This window comes from Poecilia reticulata, linkage group LG15 (assembly GCF_000633615.1).
Source record: "Poecilia reticulata strain Guanapo linkage group LG15, Guppy_female_1.0+MT, whole genome shotgun sequence".
NCBI lineage: Eukaryota > Metazoa > Chordata > Actinopteri > Cyprinodontiformes > Poeciliidae > Poecilia > Poecilia reticulata.
The window spans coordinates 25,535,124-25,558,507 of NC_024345.1; the positions used below are offsets into that span (position 1 = coordinate 25,535,124).

Sequence of the window (23,384 nt, forward strand, 5' to 3'; positions counted from 1 at the left end):
AGGGAGAAAAATATGCACAGTAAAGAGTTTGATGTAATCCTACTGGGTGGTTGTCACAATACAAGGAAAAAAATTCTAAAAGACTACAACTCCCACTGCTAACGAATAGGTTTGTTTGATATATGAAGCAGGACGTCCCGATAGTGATATGAGTGCTCTTACCCATTTGCAAACAGCAAAAAGTGTTAACAGGGCAACATCAAGGAATAAATCCAACACCTATCAAATGACATTTATTTCTCAATAAGTTCTGCGCGTGCGCTTTAACGTGGCCGAAGGTTATATATTGAGTTCATCAAAGCTGGCTCTTTTAAGGCTTGACTGTTCACGGAACGGTGCGTAACATAAGCAGTGCTGCTTAGCATAGCATCGTTCGAAGTAGACATGAGCACCCGGAGCTATAATGGTTTAAAAGTCTTGTACTGAAAGTCATATCGTGTGCCTTATATGCCCCAGCGTGGAAGTGCGAGGTTTAATTCTGGGAAAGGAAAGAAAGGAATACTCAACTGGGTCTTCGACGCGTTTATGTTAGCCTGCTTCCGCTAAGTAATTAGCAGACTGGCTAACCGGAATTCGGGGACGCCTGGTGAGCAGACCGACACACGGCAGCTAAGGTGGGTGGGGTTGGGAACTGTTAATAAATATATATATATATAAAGTCGGTAAAACTGTTTTAAATTATCTTATTGGATATAATATGCCAACAAAACTTGCAACAAGAATATTAAACGGTGTTTTTAACGAATTGCCTACTAAATTCCTTGCGAAGTGAAATCTAATTTTTGACATTTAGTATATTGTGGGGTTATAGAAATCCTTTAAACTCCCACAAATGACCACAAACTGTTGCATTTTAAAGGTTTTTGAGGCAAATTTATCATCTATTTTTGTGAAAAACTGGTCTACTGGATACATTTTTTTAAAGAAATTATCAAAACTCCCTCACCGTTTTCTGCTTTTGAAATTAATTTAAAACAAAACTATAAAATGTTAAATTAAACAGTTTCCCCCCCACAAATGATCCAAAAGCAGAGGGCTGTTTCTTTTTTTTTATCAAAGGAAACCTACAAATGCAGCAAAATCTTCTGGATTATAGGACTTGGCTATCTGTGTAACTAAAACCCAACTAAAGTATTACAGAGTATCTCTTTACGTCCTTTACAAGACAAATTATAACTTGCAGTTCATTATGGAGCAGAATACAGTTAGTTACGTACTTATGCTTTTGACCTATATTTCCAGTTTGTTGGGTTTTACATGTCCTGACATCCGGTTGTATGTTTCAAGCAATAAAACGGAAACTTTCACTCTGTAAATAGTCCTGACAGTCACATTACTAACGACAAGAAAAGATAAAACTGTTTTTATCTATTTGATAAAGTTCTATCATCGGATGGAACAAAAAGCTTTGTTCTTCTAGATCTTGGCTTTAAATTGAGCAAATAACTGGCCCAGTACAGTTCTATATTCAGTGTACATATAGTTTGTGGTACACCGTCATGCTTTCATGTAAAATGGCTAATATTTATGTGTAATGCTGCTCAATACTCCCTGAAAGAACTGCATGGTGGTGTTTTAAGATCTTTTGAAGCCAAATCATGGTGAAATTGTATCTTAACAATCACACAACCTAATATAGCTGTATAAATAGTCTTAGCTGAAGATAAAAATGGCATTTCCCATCAGTTTCCCTCATGAAATTGTAATTTATGCATGAAATGGCACAGCTCCACTTCACTATTCTTGGTAACTTGTTTGGTTTATTGAAAACTTTTCAAACTTTAATAACTAGTTTTTACAGCTTTGTTTCCCTCAAGCGCTGCCTTTATGTTCGACATTCTTTCAACCTCTGTCAATATGGCAAAATGTTTAGTAATGTATTGTGAGTAGGAGGTGACCTCATCATATTTCAATAGACATCACAACACAAAGTATTTCTATAACACGTCTTTGTAAATAAAACTGTTGTTCAACTATTTGAGAGGAAAATGCTTGGATTTACTGTTGGATATTTAAATCATTCTTGCATTTGTAGCAACTATAAAAGCCATACGAAGCCTTTGCTATGATCGGTCATTATTTATGTGATGCACAGCCTCCCATCCATGCAAAACTCCACTGTTGAACAGGGATTTATTTTTCAAAACAAAGTGTATTTTACTAATAATTAGAATGATTAGCTTTACTAAGTGTTTAATTATCTGTGTAGTAAGTAGATGCAAAGTGTATAATGGGCTGATTCCTGTCACCTAGGCTAACATCACATCCAAAAGTAAGAAACCAGTAGGTGATTTGATGCATGGAGTTGCATACTTGCAGAATGTTTTCTCACCTTATTATATATCAGATCGACACAATCATGAACTTGACAGCAGCAACACGTTTCTTATTCTATTTCTTCCTTCACATGTGGTTGTGAGGTGAAGCGTGTGGTCACACAGTGTCAAAATAACTGTGATAGTAAAATATGTTGTCAATATATTTCACTTTTTAGTGTATTAGTGAAGTGAACCATTAAAACTGAAAACAAAACACTTTAAGATAACAATGTTTGCCGTCTACCATTGACCCTCTCTGCTGCGCGAGTGGAAAAATGTCTTGTTGGCATCATGCAAGCTGGTTATTAGAGAAAGTTGGTTAACATTTGATATTGCTGTGGGGATTTTTACTTGGCTACATTCAGTGTCACATCTGTGGTCAAAGTTATGTTTTTTTGATTGTAAAATTTGTCAGAAGAACCAGAGCAACTGTAAATGTGGTTAAAAATGAACAAGTTGACCACGATAAGCAATCATATGCCTAAAGTGAACCTTTATAAAGTGAGTTTCTTTCGTGCAAACACTTTTGACTTTTACCCCATGTCTAAAATTTTTCATAATTCAATTTCAAAATAGTTTATTAATCACAAATGGAAAACAGATGAATAATTCGTTATCTACATGCTCCCACTATCTCAGATTATTGCACAAACAAGATAAGTTATCATAGTATGCAGATGATACAAAGCTTTATATTTAAAATCTCAACAGGTGACAATGGATCCACTCAAGCATTGAATAGACGAAGAGAACAATCAGTAACTTTATATTATTTTTGGACTTAAAGAAGAACAATCAAGAGTCAGACAGCTTCAGTTATTACAGCTAGAAACTGGTGATCAATCCTGAAATCTGTTTTTAGTGATGACTCTGACCTGATATAAAGATATAAAGACAGTTACAAAGTCAGTCTTCTATAACTTAAGCTGTGATAGTTGTGATTTCTTAAAGAACATTTCCAGGATTAAAGGACAGATGTCCCAACAAGATCTAGAGAAACTCATCCATGCGTCTGCCTACAAAATTAAACAATTTTCACTAGAACTAGTACATCATCCCAGTAGTAAGTCCATACACTTTTGTTAGTTTATAAATACTGAACTTCTTGGCATTAAAATATATTAAAGATCTGTCATGGCGTCAACCTTCCAGATCTCTCAGGTTTTCTGGTTCTGATGCACACCAGAACCAGAAAACCAAACATTGGAGAAGCAGCATTCAGTTTTTATCCTCTCCTAATCTGGAGCAAATGTCCAGAAAAATGTAGAAACCCCGACATCCTTTAAATCATGGCTGAAAACCCACCTGTTTAGATTTGCCTTTAATAACTGTAACATAATTGATTTAATCTGTATTCCAACTTTTCATCACTTTCCTTTATTATGCCAGCATATTTCAATGTTTCTTTGTTTATGCTTTTATAATTTAAAGCACTTTAAAACTTTGTTGCTGAAATATGCTATGCAAATAAACTTGCTGAGAGTTTTGTGCTGAGAAACCAAAGATCACTGAAGATAAACACAAAGGTCAAAGGTCAAATCATGTGTATTTATGCGCAATAGTGGAAAACGACTAGATTTGGAAAAAAAGTGTAATAATTTCACCTTTATTTCTGTAGTGTCTCATCTAACCTGCACACTTTGAGGATAATGAGGCTTGAACGTGCGTCATCTGATTTTCTGTATCACATTAAAAAGTCACTTGTACCCTGAATCAGTGAGCTCTCACCCCGATGAGTGGCGCTCAATGTCTCATTTTTCTGAAAAGTAACTTCCTGTTATTAATCCAGAAGACAAAAAGCTTTTTTCTTTTATTTACAATTTTCTGTGAATTTATACAATATTTTTGAGATCAGGAAAAAAAAAAACACCCAAAAGCATGTTCCACCTAAATTAGTTGCTAGAACAAGAATTAAATAAAAAAAATTCTAAAATATATATATTTTTTATCAACTACATCTAACTACCTAAAATATTGAACAATCACTGAAGAGCATTACTAATTTAAAGCACATTGTCAATGTTTTTATGGTAAAACAATTTGCTCCCAAACTGTCTGTTTATCTGGGTTATGTTTATTCCGACTGTGATAAATATACACAGATGAATCATATTAGCCTGCAGTGCTTAAAAAAAAAAGAACACACAGCCATCTACTTCAGCTTGTTTTATTTTCCTTTCTTTGCTTTTGTTGTCTTCCAGTTTTAAGGGAGAGTTATCAGGAAGCGATGGATGGTTCCTCTCAACCCGCCTCGGACCGAATTCTGCTGGAACCGTACAAGTACTTATTGCAGCTGCCAGGTAAGTCCTTTTGTTTTTTTGGGAAATGTGAAGAAAAGAAATTAATAAAAGGACCAAAAACACTGTAGTTTGCTGAAGAATCCTCCGCAGCTCATTTGATTTCAAGCCAGTTTGTGTATTTAGTTTTTCTAGAATATGTGTCAAACTCAAGGAACGTGGGCCAAATCTGGCCCGCTTTAGTTTTTCATGTGGCCCTCTAGATTCTATACTAAACATTAAGTTTGGTTAAATGTTATATTATCTATCAAGTGAATGTAGTTTTATCTGTTTACTGTCAAATTATATTAATCAGTCCCTCCAGTTTCTTGCAAATTATCATGGAAATTCAAGCAATCAACAAATCCATGTACTTTTTTGTGCTAATATATAATTGGGAGTTTATTGTGAATTTTTCTCAAAAATTGTCAAAAACTTTCTGACTGGTACTAAGCAGCTGCCACAGCCTTCAGTGATGTCAGATTATAGTCCATGATTTACTGTCAGAAATGAGTGCAAATATTTCCAAATTAGTACTACAAACATTTTGATTTCTATTGCAAACAAATCACAAAAACAATTAAAATTCTGGAGGGACTGAAAAGATGTTCAATATTATTTAATTTTAAGAATTCATTAATATTTTTAACAGTTTAACAGGTGTTTTTAATACATTCTGGCACATCTGGCCCTTTAAGAGCATTTATGATCTGGATTTGGCCCAAAATGAAAATGAGTTTGACACCCTTCTCTAGAACATCCCATAATAAGATGCTTCTATAACTCAGTAAAACAGTTATTACTGCTGATGCAACTGGCATGGCAAGTTTTGATTCTGAAGCAAGATGTTGCACAAATAGATGTTTTCAGCATTGTTTGTTCATTTAAATGACAAGGCTGCCAGTGTAACATGGTTATTTGGGTAAATAGTCGGGTTGTCTGTGGCTTTCAAAGAATATCTGCTGCCGTTTTTATCCCAGGAGTTTCTGAAGGTCCATTCAGTTTGTTTCAGTCCCTCCAGGGAGTTGTAATTTCAACAATTAATGCATATTGGAAAGTTTGTTGAAAACTTGAAATTCTTCGCAAATGCAACCAATCATAATAATGATTTCCGTATTTCCTTCATTTCTGGCCAATCACTGCAACTTAGCTGAATTTTGACCATTTACTTTAGCCTCCATTTAATTTGGCTTCCTGTTTAGCAATGTCTCCTGAAAGCCTAACCTGCAAGATCAAAGCATGTGTGGTGCTACACAGCAACATTTACCTTATTTTTTTAATCACAACTTCTGTAATTTTAGGTTGCAACAATCACAAAGAAATATTCCAACATTCTGAAGGAACTGATATTTAAAAATATATATCCTGACTTTTTAAGGATTTTGGATTTAGATTATATTTTAGCTACTCAAGCCTAAAATGGCATCTGAATGCTAAACATGTTGAAGCAGCGCAGACGTCCTCAACTAATGTCGGCGTCCTCAGTTTGCATTTCTAAGAAGGATTATTTTAAAGAAGTCGCATGAATGATCAGATAAAACACTTTAATGCTGAATGGGTATAACAGCACTTTGCATCAATCTGATGGTCAAATAACCTAAATAATGAACTAAAAACAATAAATATGTTTGTTGTGATCATGTGTCTATTTGTTCAATAAATTAGCAGCAAAAGGGGGTTTTGAAATGAAAATATAGCTTGTTTTGTCAATATATAACTTTAGATTAACATGTAATAATATCTAAGTAATTAGGCCCTGGAATTAACTTGACTGTTTACTGTCTGCTGTGTTATAACTTGTTGATAATTCAGTTTGTAACACATTAAATTTAAGTTTTAGTTGATTCTGTACACACACAACTTACACAAAGTTGTTTTGCTAAATAAAGAGGGGCTTTATTTTTTAAATATTTAAATTTAACGACTGGTGACAGACAGGAAGCTGCTGAAGCAGTACAACCTCCTGAATCATGAGCCTGTTGTTAAACGTCTTGAGTGAAGTCAAAAGCAGCCAAACTGAAGATTTGACGAACCGTCACGCTCAGCTAAAATTCAACAAAGTCGAATGTGAAAATTGTCAGCAAGGCGTGAGGAGTACTTGCACATATTTGCAACAAGCATCACTCGTGAAGCTGTAAGTAAAATGTAGTTTTAACTTCGGACTAGTTAAACAACATGTTTCTTTGTTCTCTCTGCAGGAAAACAAGTGAGGACAAAACTTGCCCAAGCATTTAACCACTGGCTCAATGTACCAGAAGACAAACTGCAGGTGAGAAACGGCACATTTGAAGTGCTGCTGCTCTGTTGCAGGCGAGTCTCAGCGGAAGGTGGGAAGATGATGTAGTTGATTGTTGATGTATCACTGCTCCATTTATGTTTACATGACATGTAGTGACTTTTTTAGAGGTTCTTGTGAGGTTTCACGACTAAAATGCAGAATTTGTCTCGTTTTCACACATTTGATTTGAAGCTCATTTCACACTTTTTTTTTGTGCTGCAAACATTTATGTTGCTCTGGTGATGAGCAACAAGCAGGGAGGCCTGCTGGCTTCACATCGGGCTGGATCAGGGCGCGTTAGTTTTTGTGACACTTGTCTGAACTTGTTCAACTAGTCTGGAGGAAATCTGGTTAAAGATCCAATAATGAGCTCCTCTCTTTCATTGATGACCTGCCTCTGTGTTGAGTAAGTCTCTGTTTAAACCCTTCATAATCTCTTCAATACATTCTTTTAGCACTAAGCTTTATTTAATATTTAACGCTTTACTTTTTTAATTTGAAGTGTTATTTGTTTTCTGCTAAAGAAAATAAAATACTGAAACAGCTACTTTATGGCATTACTTAATATAATAAGCATATAATATAATTTTAGTATATTGGATTCACATCAGTTACCCCTTGCAAGGTGAGGTGTTTTGGTACTGTTGTGATTTTGTACAAGACAATAAGTAATTTTTTTTATTTGCATTTGTTTTTTTATCTAAAACAAATGCACAACCACACAACCTGTGTGTGGTTGTGCATTTGTTTTCTGATGGCGGTTGTGTATTTTTATCTTGTTTCAAATGTTTTGGATGTAAATTTTAAAGTTTATCAAAGCTAACATATAGAGAATTAAGCTGCTATCTTCCACTTCACTTTTTTGTGCCCTCTGTAGTTTAATAAATTTTTTTAAATTAAGAAGTGTTATAAAACTTTTGGTAACACTTTATTTGACGGGGTGTGCGCAAGACTAACATGACACTGTCATAAACATGAAATAACACCTGTCATGAATATGAAGGAGTCTTTATGAATGTTATCATGTCATTCTGTAAAAAATGACACTTTTAATGCAAAGTTGCTTTAAAAGTTGCCTTGAATGTCCATTAAAAGTGCAAACTTTGCATTAAAGTGTCATTATTTCCAAATAATGCAAAGTTGAGACTTTCAATGGACTTTGAAGGCAACTTTTAAAGCAACTTTGCATTAAAAGTGTCATTTTTTACCGAATGAAACTTCATGACAACATTCATAAAGACTCCTTCATATTCATGACAGGTGTTATTTCATGTTTATGACAGTGTCATGTCAGTCTTATGCACACCCCGTCAAATAAAGTGTTACCAAAAGTTTTTTTTGTTATTCTTAGTCAGTAAACAGACATTCAGTAGTTACATTGCAATAATCAACCACCCAGTGACTGAAATCAGACATTTCCCAGTCATTATCAGGTAAATTACTGAAAAAAATCATTTTTTTATTATTTTTTGAAGAAACAAAATGCTGACAATTTTTGCCTAACTTTTTTTGAATGTTGCAGAATTTCCTACATTTATTGAACTAATTTAAAATGTCTGATAAAAGCATCTCAGACTTAAGAGATGCAATAATGAGCAGCAAAAGACATTTTTTTCTCCGCTGATATTTTGCAGTTGGTTTGGTTTATGGAGCCCTCCAGGGGACATGAGGAATTTTTTTTTTTCTTTTGCGTTACCTCGCAATACTTTTGCGTCCCCTCGCAATAATCTACTGATCAATTCATGCTGCATAATTGATACTGTAAGCCATTTTTACGGTGGCCGCCGTACTTTCTGCTTTAATACAAGCTTATAAGGTTTTTCCATGGACTATTGAGTTATTATCGCGGGGTAATAAGTCATCCGATTGTGTCTGTTGTGTTCGTAGTCTGAATGGTTTAAAGGGCTGCTTTCAGTGCCGTTCCATCTTAGCCTTAACAGACATAAACATGCAGTAAATCGATTTTCAATCAGTTTTTTGCACCAAAGCGTTAATAAAAATAAACACGTTTTATTATTATAAAACACAGAAAACTAGTGGTGGTAGAGGGCAGCACTGGGTTAACTCGGAGAATCTCATCTGTCCGTGTATCAATCAACTCCAAACCTCTTCTTTGTTCTGTCACAATTATCGATTTATTAAATTTTTATTATCATGCTCCAAACCTTGCGAGGACTGACCACCCCGTTCATCCGCTTCCTCATACACGCAAAGCCAGCAGCCAGTAACCTTCCCATTCATACTTGATGACAGCCACGCCCACATCGACACGCCCACCACCAGGTGTCAAAGCCGCTGCTCCTGGCACATCAATAATTACTTATTTCATTCATATGGCTCTAAGAGGCTTAGTGAAAACGTGTTTATTATTATTAACTCTTTGGTGCAAAAACTGATTGAAAATCGATTCATTTACTGCATGTTTATGTCTGTTAAGGCTAAGATGGAACGGCACTGAAAGCAGCCCTTTAAACCATTCAGACTACGAACACAACAGAGACCTAATCAGATGACTTATTACCCCGCAATAATAACTCAATAGTCCATGGAAAAACCATATAAGCTTATATTAAAGCAGAAAGTACGGCGGCCACCGTAAAAAAGGCTTACAGTATCAATTATGCCGCATGAACTTTTCAGTAGATTATAGCGAGGGAACGCAAAACCTTTTGCGAGGGAACGCAAAAGTATTGTGAGGGAACGCAAAACCTTTTGCGAGGGAACGCTAAAGAAAAAATATTCCCCATGTCCCCTGGAGGGCTCCGTACTGTTTTACTCTGACTTTGCTGTCACTGAAGTTTGCCGTACTTTGACCAAACCCCCTTAATTTAAATATAAGAACATAAAATAAAGAGTGAAGTTAAAAAGTCTCAGAAAAAATAAGTGTCACAAAATAAAACATCATTATGAAATAGATAAATGTGATTGATTAAAACGAAGCTCCACAATAAGAAATATTTGTAAAATATTTTATTAGCTATGGCCAAATTAAAACACTCACCATCTATGTTGGATTTGATTTCTGTTTAAAAGAAATTAAACCTGGAATTTAACCTTGACATTTTACTGAACTGCTACCAAACAGTCGTAAGCCTAATTAATACTTTTAAAAAAGCCTGAACTGTTTTAGTTCCTATTTCATTGGAATATTTGTATTCAGCCAGTTGTCTGTCTTTACAATGTATTGAATATGTAGAAAAGGTTGTTGACCCAGGCTGTTTATTTGCTGTAGAGAGAGAGAATAACAGCTGATCCTGATTCTCCGTAACACATAGGAATCCTGACAAATCTCCTAATCCACATCAGCATCGATAAACTCTGGATGGGGCCGATTAGAGGGCAGCAGACCTGCTGACGCAGCTTTATTGACATTACTGTTTTTTACAGGAAGAATAAATCAAATCAGCCATTTTTTTTTCTTGGTTTGGTAGTTTACACTTTTGACCTATTGCTGCTTATCAAAAAGGAGGTATGCACATTGGCAAAGAGATTGACGGTTTTAATCAGTTTTTACGTTTTATTTACCTTAAATTACGTGCCTCCAGATGGCAGTATTTCTTACCTTTTCAACACTGATGGTCCTTGATCAATACAGCGAGTAACAAAGTCACATTTATCATACATAAGTGCAAATATAAAAAAATTATTTTCTAGTGATTCTACATTAGCACCAATAAAATCTATGATTTTGATTGCAAACAAATCAGTGTGAAAAGATGTCAAGTATTTATTTTTTAGAAGTACTTATCAAATGCAGAGACAGCTCCTTATTCATATTTTAAGTTTTGTTAATGGATTTCATCAATACATTCTGGCACAACCAGCCCTTTAGGACATTTGTGATCTTGATATGGTGCAAAATGAAAATGACTCATCTTAAATAGTCCTGAATGCTAACTTTTGACTCGGTCTGTTTCGGTCAGCCATCACTGTTGCCTCCTGTAGCCATTTTATTATCCGATCAGCAGAAAGAGCTTTCGGGTAGGAATGTGTGTGTGTTCAGATGAATTATTGGACATCTTACTGCAGGATTCCTTTGCATTTAATCACATCTTCCACACTAAATATAAAAACACAACATGTCAACATTTCTATTTTAAGATTTCATCAACTCCCTAAAGCTAAAATGTTTTATTTTTAGCGTTTCGAGGATAACTAATTACTCTGGTGACTTAGTCATATCTTTACACCTACTGGTGTTTTTGTGGCAACTCCAGTTTCAGCAGAAGCTGGCTGTCATGGTACAGCGGGTAGCTGAGGTTTAAATCTGTGTAACAGCTCTGTAAACTCCAGCTGAACCCTTCACACAGGCCGAGAGCTCTCCTCTTGTCATCATTAGTTCACTGCTGCCAAGAAGTCACCGCCATGGAAACAACGGCGCCTTTAGATAGACGGGGCACCGACAGTGGGACGCTGGTTTTCGTGCCGATACGACACAGATCGTGGATGTTCCCCGTGTTTCGTTCGGCGCTTTGAAGCCGTTTGCTTTTCTTTGGTTCTCTCTGAAAAGCGTAGTTGTTTATTTATGGCGCTCTTTCACTCTGAAATATCTACATGAGTGCATCTGTTGCTTTGGTATGAGAGGTTTTTGTGCTTTTCTGAAACTCATGTGGCTTCTTTTAGTGAATAAGTAGGAAGCAGGAGGCGCATTAAGACATGTTCTGTGCTGTGTAGCAACACATGATAAAATTACACCCTTGAAATGTGTTAAAATGGATGTAGTGACAAATATTTACTCATATTCTAAGTTTCTTTTATATTTGTGTTGGTTAATCGCCTATAGGTCTAGTTTTTATGAGCTGCAATCACCATAATGAATAGAAATAAAGGGATCAGCCTGTATATAATTAATCTGAATATTGTTGCATAGTAAACAAAGTTGCTTCATTAATTTTACTTTTCAATAATATTCAGATTTATTGAATATGACTGTGTTACTAAAATACAAAATCCCAAATTTTGTCTTTTTAGCTTTTTTTGTTTGATCATTTGCTTGACACTACTATTGTTGCAGATGAAGAAATGTACAACTCAAACACTGTTTTAATGTTTAAACAATCAAAAATAATTAAGTTTCATTCAATTCAGCTTATTTATATAACACCATTCAAAACAAAAGGTCTGTTCAATCCAATCATTCATCATCTCCAGTTCTATTTTGGGAAACTGCAGAATGCATCAGCTTTCACTTCTCCTGGATGAGCATGTGGCGACAGTGGAGAGGAAAACCTCCACTGCAACAAGAAGAAATCTCTAGCAGAACCAGCGCATGGCCACCTGCCATGACCAACTTGGTTTAGGAAAATAAAGCAGATGGATTCACACAAAAAAAACACTAAGCTGCTGATGTTAAAGGGAAGTATAAAGTGGAATAATCTCATCTGCATAATGATGAGGGAATTGTAATACGTATGACACATTATCTGTCAAACTTCTTGTTTTTTTTATATTAACATTGGCCTTGTTCCATTTCCTGAATTGCTTCTTTCCATCTTCATTTTAAACATATTTTGTTTCAGATTCTGGTTTTGAAAAACATATTTCTCTAAATCTGCTTGCAGCTAATCATGCAGTCCTTACAGAAAGACCGCATCAGTTGACTGGAGTTGATTTGCGCTGTTTTGACCCTGACCAGCTTGATCCTGCATGTAATGGTTATTAGTTTGGACAGATTATTCTGAGCCCGCTTTGCAGTACCGGCTCCAGCCTTGTGATTGGTTTAATTAACAGATCACAGCACGAACAGGAACCCAACAAGCTTCTCATTAACTTTTCTTTAAATGTTATTTTATGGGGTAAAGACTACACCCCATAAAATAACGTAAAATAGTCGCTACAGAAGTTCACAACACAGCTGTCTGCTAATTGTAGCACTTAATAAACCAAACTTTAATGCTCCGAAAGTCGTATTTGAGTCATCGGTTGTTGCAGCTGTGGTGCGTTGATGACTTAAGACTGGATGCGGGTCCATTCCTTCACATCCTCTCTGTTTGGTTTGCCTGAAAATACTTGATGATACAGTTGGGACAAAAAAAAGGTGTTTTTAGAGATGTAAAAAGTTTTTATTTGGTGCTGCAGAGGAACATCCTACATAAGTATCTCTAACAACAATAATGAAAGTTTAGATGAGCTTTACTGCGTTTACATGCGTACCTGATTGACATTAAATTATATATTCTGGTTCATTATGAGCCTGGATAGAGACCCAGTTAAACAATGTTTAATTGAAGTTCTAAAAGGGGTGCGGGTTTTAATGTTTTTATCTTTTTAAATATTTTTCAAAATCTCTTTCTCACTGTTTATTCAGTGTCACATGCTGTTTTTATTTTAATTATGTAAAGCACTTTGAAATGCCTTGCTGCTGAAATGTGCTATACAAATAAAATTTGATTGCTTGATTGGATGACAAAATAGTATTCTTAAATGAAAACATTTTGAGATGAGCTAAATTACAAGACACCTGTGATAAAGATTATAAATCTGTAGGCTTGCGACAATGACAAATCTTAGATAAAAAATTGCAATAAATGATGTTGTTTTGAGACCATTTCCAAGTAATCTAATGGTCTTGGCATAATAACGCAAGTACACTCTCTCAAAGATCAATAAGCTTTAATTTCTAACAAATGTTAGAAGACATTTTAAATATCCAAAATAATTTTAAAAAGATGCTGAAATCTGAACAAAATTGCTCTTTTTAAAAAGGGATTTTTCTCATATAATCTTTGGTGGAGATATGAGAAAAACGATCAGTCATGCAAATGAAAACTATTGAGCTTGTTTTAATTTATTATGTGATTTATTGGTTATTATGAGAGGCTCAAATTTTATATGCAAATTTATACAGATGTTTTTGCACTAAGTGATCCATTTTCACAAATTGCGAATATTCATCAGATATTTGCTTTGTGACATTGAAAAATAACCCAATAAGACGAGAGTCACGTGGGAAAGCGAACAAGATGGCAGCTGGCTAACGGCTCTCCTTTCCGACATGTAATTAGATGACGATATTGTAGTAAGGGGCTCTTTTTTGATACTGTTCTCAGCAAGTGAGGAAGCAGTGTAGGCTTGTGGACTTCTTTTTGGGGAAAAAAGCACTTTAATCTTGTAATGGCCGCAACGAAATATTCGAAGAGTACAGGCCGCATGCCGACCCGCAACAGCCCTCCACATGAGGAAGAACGGGGGGAAACATCTCCTCCTAATATAACGAATTTGTTCTCGGAAGTAATCAAAATGAGTAATATGTTACAGAGCGTAGCTGCGGATGTCTCCACAATAAAGCAGGCAATGTCGGAACTGAATGCAGTGGTGGCTGCAACCCAAGAAAGGCTAACAGAGGCTGAAACACGCATCTCCCGCTTGGAGGACACTTCGGAGCGGCTGCACACTGCAGTTGGTGAGAGAAGCAAGCTAATGGAAGCCATGCTGGACCGCATGCAAGCTCTTGAAAACCACAGTAAGAGGAATAATGTGAGAATCATTGGGCTGAAAGAGGCTATCGGTACTGAGGGGACACTTTTGAGCTGTGTACGGAAGATGCTAACTGAAGGTCTTGGAGTTCATGTTGATGCGGAGTTTGAGATTGAACGAGCACACCGGGCCTTCGCACCATTACCCGACCCGGATCGAGCCCCGAGACCGGTTCTTATCCGATTCCTGAGACAATCAGCGAGGGATAAAGTGATCAGGGCAGCTAAGGAGAAGCGCGGTTTTGAGTGGCAAGGATGCAGGCTATCAGTGTTTCCAGACATGACTAAAGAATTGGCGGAGAAAAGGAAGGCTTTCACCGCAGTGAAGAAGAAGCTGCAAGAGCACAACGCTAAATACACCCTGGCGTYTCCAGCCACGCTGCGTGTGAGGTGGAAGGGTAAAAATAAAAGCTTCAGCTCTGCGAAAGCAGCAGAGAAGTTTTTCAATGAGGAGAGCCAGGAGGAGAACGAGCAGGGGAAGGACGCCCCAAATTCAACTGAATAGATACTAGGAGCCCCATAGAAGATGTTGTGTCAGATTGTCGGGAGGCAGACCTCGCCACCTGTCATCACGAATAGAGCGAAGTAGGACCCACGGACCTGATAAGGTTTTTCTCTTAGTTATTCTTTTTCTCTTCAGCTGCTGTAGACAGCAGCAATAGAGTAGGTTTTAAGTTATATTTCCTTTTTTTTTTTTTCAGGCTGTTTTTATTCGTTTACATGATGGGAATGTTTATTGCCCACGTAAATTGTTTTCATTTTGGCCGGGTGCACTCACAGAGTAGGTTGGGATTCAGGGGACAGGGGTACAGATATATCTGTTTAAAGTGTTTTATTACAGGGTTAAAATGTGTATCAATCTGTAATCCTCTATGACTGGGAAGTATATAAAATTTACATCTTGGAATATTAATGGATGCGGAAATCCCGCCAAAAGGCGGAAAATATTGGCTTATTTAAAGACAAGTCAAGCTGATATAATATTTCTCCAAGAAACTCACCTAAATGAAGGGGAAGAGTCCAAGTTCAAGACGGGCTGGGTAGGACATATTTTTCATAGCTCTCACTCAAGTGCTCGCAATGGTGTAATTATTCTTATTAAGAAAAATATTCAGTTTTCATTGATAAGACAAGCTAAAGATACAGAAGGAAGAATGGTTTGTATTGAAGCAATGGTAGAAGGTGTAAAGGTTATACTCTGCAACATATATGCACCCAATAAGGAGGAACCTAACTTTTTCCACAAAGCAAATAGTATATTGGGGGATATGGAAGGACAAATAATATTAGCAGGGGATTTTAATGAAGTGATGGATCCTGTTCTTGATAAAAGCACATCAAAAGGTCCAATTAGCTCTAMAGGAAGAGATGCAGTTCATATGCTAAAGGAAGATTTGGGTTTAGTAGATGTTTGGAGGTTAATTAATCCATCTAAAAGAGAATACACATTTTACTCTCATTGTCATAAATCCTATTCTAGGATTGATCTGTTTTTGATTTCAAAATTYATAGTAAATAATGTACGTAGCAGTGATATTAAAACTATTGCACTTACTGACCATGCAGCTACGGAATTATGCATAAGATTAGGACTGGGGAATATAAGCGGTTCAAGATGGAGAATGAATGTCTCAATTTTACAGGACAAACTCTTTAAAGAACAGTTGGGGACGGACATGAGATACTTCTTCGAAATAAATATTGGCAGTACAGAGTATGTTCAATCTGCATGGGAGGCCTCTAAGGCATTCCTGAGAGGTAAGCTTATAGCATACACCTCATGGAAGAAAAAAGAAAGTTTATGTAAAATTCGTAAATTGGAAAGAGAAATCAAACTTAAAGAAAACAATCTGGCTAGGTGTTATGATGATTTACTTTATCGAGATATTTGTGAGCTTAAGTTTCAGTTAAATGGAATTTATAACAAAAAAGTGGAATATTCTCTATTTAGGTTAAAAACTTCATTCTACGAGGGAGGGGAGAAAACTGGAAAATTGTTAGCAAGACAAGTTAAGAAAGAGGATTTTTTGAACACGATCCCTGCCATTAAACAAGGAGATACTTTGGTAACCTCAGCAAAAGAGATAAACAATGGCTTCAAACAATATTACGAAACATTATATACATCTTCAGTGTTTAACGAGACAAACCAAAGAGAAAGTGATGCTTTCCTCTCTAAACTCAATCTACCAAGGCTATCTCAGGAGCATGTAGAGGGGTTGGAAGCACCAATTACAGAAGAGGAGATCAGGAAGGCAATTTCAGGGATGAAGGTGGGGAAATCCCCCGGTAGTGATGGTATTCCATCAGAATACTACAAGGAGTACATAGATATTCTTGCTCCAGTGTTGCAAAAGGTGTATCAAGAGATTTTCGAGAGAGGACAGCTGCCYCCTACTTTTAATGAAGCTCTGATATCCTTAATTCCCAAAAGAGATAGGGACAGCACAGATCCGGCAAATTATAGACCAATTAGTTTATTAAATGTGGATTGTAAAATATTAACCAAGGTGCTGGCTGTGCGTTTACAACAAGTCCTTCCTAGTATTATTCACCAGAATCAGACAGGCTTTATGAAAACCCGCTCCTCCTCTGATAACATTAGAAAATTGTTGCACTTGATGTGGCTGAGTCAGTCAAAGGAGGAGCCAGTTGTTGCCATCTCCTTGGATGCGGAGAAGGCGTTTGATAAGGTGGAATGGAGCTTTCTCTTTTCAACTCTCTCAAATTTTGGATTTGGGCCTTTTTTTATTAAATGGGTCAAAATATTGTATAGGGAACCAAGGGCTGCTGTCAKGACTAATGGTACTATCTCATCCTTTTTTAATTTATCACGTGGGACCCGKCAGGGTTGTTCTCTTAGTCCATTGTTATTCATCATGTTTATTGAAACTTTAGCAGTGAGCATTAGGATAAATAAGGACATAAAAGGGATATTATGGGGACAACAAGAACATAAACTGCTCTTATATGCGGATGATATTTTATCACTTATAACACACCCGCTTACATCTCTGCCACACTTAATGGACATTATACAGATGTATTCGAAGATCTCTGGGTACTCTATAAATTGGGCTAAATCGGAAGCCATGCCATTATCCTCTTTATGTAATTCACACATGATCAAAGATTTCAAATTCAAATGGATACCTGAAGGCATGAAGTATCTTGGAATTAGACTCAGCAGGGAGTTGGAAGCGTTACCTTCACTAAATTTTAATCCGGTGCTCTCAAAAATTAAAACAAACTTTGACAAGTGGGAGAAGATAAACTTAACCCTTTGGGGTAAGATTAATGTTATAAAAATGATTACAGCCCCTCAGTTTAATTATGTGCTTATGATGCTTCCTATTTCAATTCCACTCGATATTTTTAAAAGGTATGAAAACTTAATTAAACAATTTTTGTGGGAAGGCAAAAGATCGAGAATAAAACTAGAAAAATTGTATGCTCCTAAAGAAAAGGGCGGCCTTGGACTTCCAGATCCTAAGCTCTACTGTTTGTCATTTGAGATGGTAAAATTAGTTAAACACTGGGAAGGTGAGAACAGGCAGGAATGGATATATATTGAAAGGGATATTTGTTTGCCATTTGACCCTAAACACAAATTGTCTCAAAAGATCAACACAACAAACCCAGTTTATGTTCATTCTTGTAATGTTTGGTCGAAAGTACACAAATTGTTAAAACTTCCGCATCAAGTGGAGAAATATGCATCTCTCTGGAATAATCCTGCTATATGTATTGGTAAAACATCTGTGTTTTGGAGGCAGTGGCATTCACGTGGCATAGGCACCATTGGTGATTTGTACAAAGATGGGCAATTCATGTCCTTCAATGACTTTATCCATACATTTAACTTGGACGGTAGAGCAAATTTTTGGAAATATCTACAGATGAGACATTGTGTTACCTCAAAATTTAAAATGATTGCAGAAAATGATATATTGAATTATATTAAGATGCCGCGGGAACAACACACTGCCTCTCAATTTTATAAGCTGCTAAATGGTAATCTGAGTGGTGAATCTTCAAATATTAAACTTCTTTGGCAGAAAGACCTGGAAAAAGAGTATACAAAAGAAAGATGGTTGAGTGTACTGTCAGAGAGTGGTAAATATGTGAAAGAGGCCAGAAGTAAATTTATACAGTATAAGGTGCTGCATAGGTATTATCATACGCCCACTAGGTTACATAGAATGAAAATAATGTCAAACAATATGTGCTGGAAATGTAAGAAGGAAGTGGGCACATATTTGCATTGTTTTTGGGACTGCTCTCTGATTTCACCATTTTGGACTAAAATCTTGGAGGCCCTGGGAGCATGGCTTGGCTCAGAGATCCCTCAGGCCCCAGAACTGTGTTTACTGGGAGACAGATCTCAAATGCCGAACACCCCAAGAAGAGCTTTCACAGTTGTGATGGTTGGTCTGGTGACAGCCTGCAGGATCATCTTAAGACATTGGAAGACCACAAAGTGTCCTGAGCTAAATGAGTGGATTAAAGCAATGACGGATACAGCTTCTTATGAAGCCATGCTCAACAACATGAAAGGGAACAGGGACATGGAATGGGATAGCTTTTGGGACTCATTGAAAAGGACTGCGGCTCTTAGTAATGGATCTGGATGAAGCTTGATTTTCCCGGACATTTATCTTTCTCTCAACTTCTAAATGTTTTTGGATTAACACTGTAACACACACATATAAGACTGTACTCCGGGTTTGGGGGGGGAGGGGGGTGCACCAGCCTTTTTTCCTCTTTTGTTCTGTATTTGTGTTTTGTGTGAAATAATATTCAGAAAATCAATAAAGTTTGAATTACAAAAAAAAATAACCCAATAAGTTTTAGATTTGGTTCCAAATAATGGAATATGAATTGAAATTGTGGCCATTATAGAGGAATAATCAGATTTGTGTCATTTGAAGAAATTGTGAGTCTGTGCTTATGGTCTGGAGCTTTGATGGAAATCGAGGCAATAAAATAAAGAAGTAAGTTGGTTAGATGTTGGAGCTCAGCTTTAAGTCTAAAATGTTTTAAAAATCTGGTTCCTGCTTTTGTGATTTCATGGAGATTCAGTTGTACTTTAATGATCCTTTTGCTCTTTGACTCAACAGCAGATTGTAGCTTTATGCTCACTGATGCTGGAGGGAGAAATGTTGGGACGCTTCCAACGTGAGGCATGTTTTTGTTTCTTTTTGGATAAACTACTCGACCGATTTGGCCTTGGCAATCTGCCCAACGTACAGAGTCTCGCCTTTGTCCTGCCAGATCCCATCCTAGCAGCTTCCACCAGCAGGACAGGCCGCTCGTCTTTTCAGACAGCAGAGCGGACAGCGGGAACCTGATGGTGCTCAGAGTCCAACACAGTTTACAAGTAGAATGTCTTCCTGATAGATGGAAAAAGGTTTTACAGATTTTAGGTGTTTGCCGGCAGCAGACGCTGTTCAGACTCGCAAAACGAATGTCTAAATCTAGGACTGATGTTTTGGCTCTTTACAGCAAATAAAGTTGCTGCTAGATGTCCATCATCCCATTAGATGCTAGATATCTAATGGGAATCTCTCATCAGTAGGTCTTTGCTGAGCTTTTTGATGCTCTAGTTGCTCTACTTGAAATTCAGTGTCAAAAAATGTAGATATGGCGCCATCTGCTGTATCATAGCTGTACTGCACATTTTAAACAATCCGTTTCTAAACAGTTAGGAGGTAGGGATGAAAGTTATCAATTGAGTTGATCTAAAATTGGTTTATCTTACCCATCGACTATCAATTTATAAGCAGCTATTTTATTAAAAAATCTGAGTTTTCTTTTGTATCAGGAGGGCTGACTGTCTTTTCATCGGACAAAGGGCTTGTTTTTTTTATATGAATTTAGCAAAATTATTTAATTTTAACACTATTTTGCCTCTGTATTAAATACTGACTGAATAAGCAGACAATTGTGGTTCTCAGGTTATTAAACTTAGACATATTTATGAAATATAACAAACAGGAACCTCTTGGGTTGATGAAAATAATTAAAATATGCGAGACACTGAATTTCCCATGAATGGAGAAATGTTCATACTGTGGTTGCTCTTGAAGGAATGTTAAAACTTTGCTCCATAAAGTGCATTAACTCAAAACCAACCTTGCTCATTGCCATCATGTTTTTTTTCCCCATTCTGCTTTCTCTGTTATCTCTACTTTTCAGTCATCACGTCCTAACCTCCATAATGCATCAGTAACTTTTAAATGAGAAGTTGACGCTGCTTTTCTCGGCTGAGTGAGCGCTATTAAGGTGAAAGTTAAGGAGCTAGTCGAGTGTTTATATTTCAAAACGGATAAAGCGCAGTTTCTACACTGCACTCCATTTGGAAAGATTTGTACAAACCACCATATAGTAATGCAAGCATTCATGTACAAATCAGAAACTAGGCATAGATGCAGAAATAAATTAAAATAAAATCAAGGAAATTATTAAAAAGAAAAACAAATGTATATAAAAAAAAACCTTATTAAAAACACAGAACGATAGCAGACTACAAAGCTGCTAAATTATGTTCTACAATAATACATTTCTTAGCATTAGGATTCACTATTTAAGGGAATCCTTAAAAAATGAATTTCTATGTTATGTGACATAGAAACTGATTTTTATGTTTAAAAACACACACAAAAACATTTTTCTTACATTTGGACCATTTCTCTTTCCTTCTGGTATTGTTCCTCCATCTTTGTTTCTGCATAAACTGGTTCAGGATGACCGGCTGTGCCCTCTGCTGGATGGTGGCCAAAACTACAACACTAAAAGGTCTAAATGAGGGGTGCCCAAAGTCTGTCCTGGCGTCCTGCACGTTTTAGTTCCCTCACTGGTGGGAACATTGACAACCTTTTCAGCTTGTCAATGTTCCTCTTAGGCCTTCTAACGAGCCATCATTTGATCCAGGTGCGTTAAACCAAGAAGAGAACTAAAACATGCAGGATGCCGTCCCCGCAGGACCGACTTTGGGCACTCCTGGTCTAAATGGATGTTATAAATCAGTTGGAACTCATTTTAACCTAATAAACCATTAATCGACCATTGTAAGTTGGTAAGGGTCCATTTTGGGAGAACTATTTATTATTATATTTTCTGTTGTTGCTCTGGTGATTTTTACATATTGAGATGAATCGACAAAGATGTTTGTGTCTTGCTCAGGTGATCATTGAGGTGACGGAGATGCTGCACAACGCCAGCTTGCTGATAGACGACATCGAGGACAACTCCAAGTTGCGTCGAGGCTTCCCGGTGGCTCACAGCATCTACGGCATTCCTTCGGTGATCAACTCTGCCAACTATGTTTACTTCCTGGGGCTGGAGAAGGTTCTGATCCTGGAGCACCCAGAAGCCGTACGAGTGTTTACCCGCCAGCTGCTGGAGCTGCACCGCGGCCAGGGCCTGGACATCCACTGGAGGGACACCTACACCTGTCCCACGGAGGAGGAGTATCGTAACATGGTGCTGCAGAAGACCGGGGGCCTCTTTGGTTTGGCCGTGGGGCTCATGCAGCTCTTTTCAGACTGGAAGCAAGACCTCAAGCCCCTTCTGGACACACTGGGGCTGTTCTTCCAGATCCGGGACGACTACGCAAACCTGAGCTCAGACGAGTACAGCGAGAACAAAAGCTTCTGCGAGGATCTGACAGAGGGGAAATTCTCATTTCCCACAATCCACGCCATATGGTCGCGCCCGGAGAGCACCCAGGTGCAGAACATCCTGCGGCAGCGCACAGAGAACATGGACATCAAGAAGTACTGCGTGGACTACCTGGAGAAGGTGGGATCTTTCGCATACACCCGTCAGACCCTGCGGGATCTGGAGGCGGAGGCTTACCGCCTCATCACGGAGTTGGGAGGGAACCCTCAGCTGGAGAGCCTGATCAAACATCTCAGCCGCATGCATAATGAAGCAGAGGCCTCAGCAGAGTCCAACAGAGAGACGCACTCCAGCCAAAACTACTGACAGACACTCCCTCACACTCCTGCTTTCCTGAACGCAGAAGATGCACATTCCTGAAAAGCTCCAAACTAACCGTTGTGACGGCAGACGAGCTCCAAGTGTGGCTTAAAATAGTACCCATAGCTAATTCTTACATCTGAAGTGCTGCAGTGCTTTCAGGAATAGAAATTAAGCAGCAGAACTACAGTCAGTTTCTGCTTTACCACTTGACAAGATTATTTTTAAAAAAAATCATAAATCTTGAAAGCCTTTTCTTCTGATGCACACTCCAGTGGATCTAAGTGCTTTTTGTCAGTTCCAGTTAATCCAATTAATTAAGTGAATGTTGTTTTTGATTTAAATCTCTAACTGGAGCCGCGTCCGTGTGATTTGAGGTCCCATAATGGCTGAAACAGCAGGGAGTCGATTCAGCCCTGCAGAAAAACAGCCGTGTGACTGTTTGTTCTGATTGCTCTGTAACAATGTTAGTGACTGTTTCCATGCAGTCGTCTCACACCACAAATCCTCACAGCTACTGTGATGCTCACATATTTATATATTGACACTGCTGTATTCTAGGATCTTGTTTGAATTTCTTGAATAAAAAATTTTTTAAATCTAAATTATGTGTTTTGATTTATAAATCTGTTCTCACTGGCTTTTCTTTTAGTCTGGTTTATTCAAACTCTGGGAAAACAGCGCCATCTTTTGACGACTGGACCATCCTAACATATTAGTCAACTGTATGAAAATAGAATTTGTTGCACTAAAATGTTGGCTAAAAATTATTCATTTTTAAAAAAATATATACAACAAATCATAACACTGGAGTTCCACAACAGAATGACAAAAATGTAATTAAAATAGATCTGACTTTTTTTCTTCATAAATTATAATTTGCAGATCTAAATATTGAGTTTCCAGACTTTATTTCTCATTTTGTAATCTGAAAGATGAGTCTGATTTTCTGAAAAACTGGAATATTTTGGTGATTTATACATAGATAAATCTTGAAATTTTAGTCCAACTCTTCGATGGTCTAAACACAAATTTAAAATAAAGGAAAAAATAT

The 23,384-nt window shown here is 37.1% G+C and overlaps 1 protein-coding gene across 2 annotated transcripts; it reads left to right on the forward strand.

Moving 5' to 3' along the window:
* Positions 1 to 316: 316 nt before the first annotated feature.
* Positions 317 to 22,935, forward strand: ggps1 (geranylgeranyl diphosphate synthase 1). Of its 2 annotated transcripts, none has more exons than XM_008430253.2 (4): positions 317 to 614; positions 4,520 to 4,618; positions 6,793 to 6,863; positions 21,533 to 22,935. In XM_008430253.2, the coding sequence occupies exons 2-4, from the start codon at positions 4,546 to 4,548 to the stop codon at positions 22,334 to 22,336; spliced, it is 948 nt and encodes a 315-aa protein (XP_008428475.1). In that variant the 5' UTR covers positions 317 to 614; positions 4,520 to 4,545; the 3' UTR covers positions 22,337 to 22,935. The 2 variants fall into 2 exon arrangements, with proteins under 2 accessions (XP_008428475.1, XP_008428476.1); XM_008430254.2 differs by having other exon boundaries at positions 317 to 586.
* Positions 22,936 to 23,384: the final 449 nt, after the last annotated feature.

What these genes read in the sequence shown, in the direction of transcription:
- ggps1 (XM_008430253.2), top strand. Translation starts at nt 4,546, where the DNA reads ATGGATGGTTCCTCTCAACCCGCCTCGGACCGAATTCTGCTGGAACCG. An exon ending in GTACTTATTGCAGCTGCCAG is followed by an intron (nt 4,619 to 6,792) that starts GTAAGTCCTTTT and finishes TTCTCTCTGCAG; the next exon opens with GAAAACAAGTGAGGACAAAA. An exon ending in TACCAGAAGACAAACTGCAG is followed by an intron (nt 6,864 to 21,532) that starts GTGAGAAACGGC and finishes TGTCTTGCTCAG; the next exon opens with GTGATCATTGAGGTGACGGA.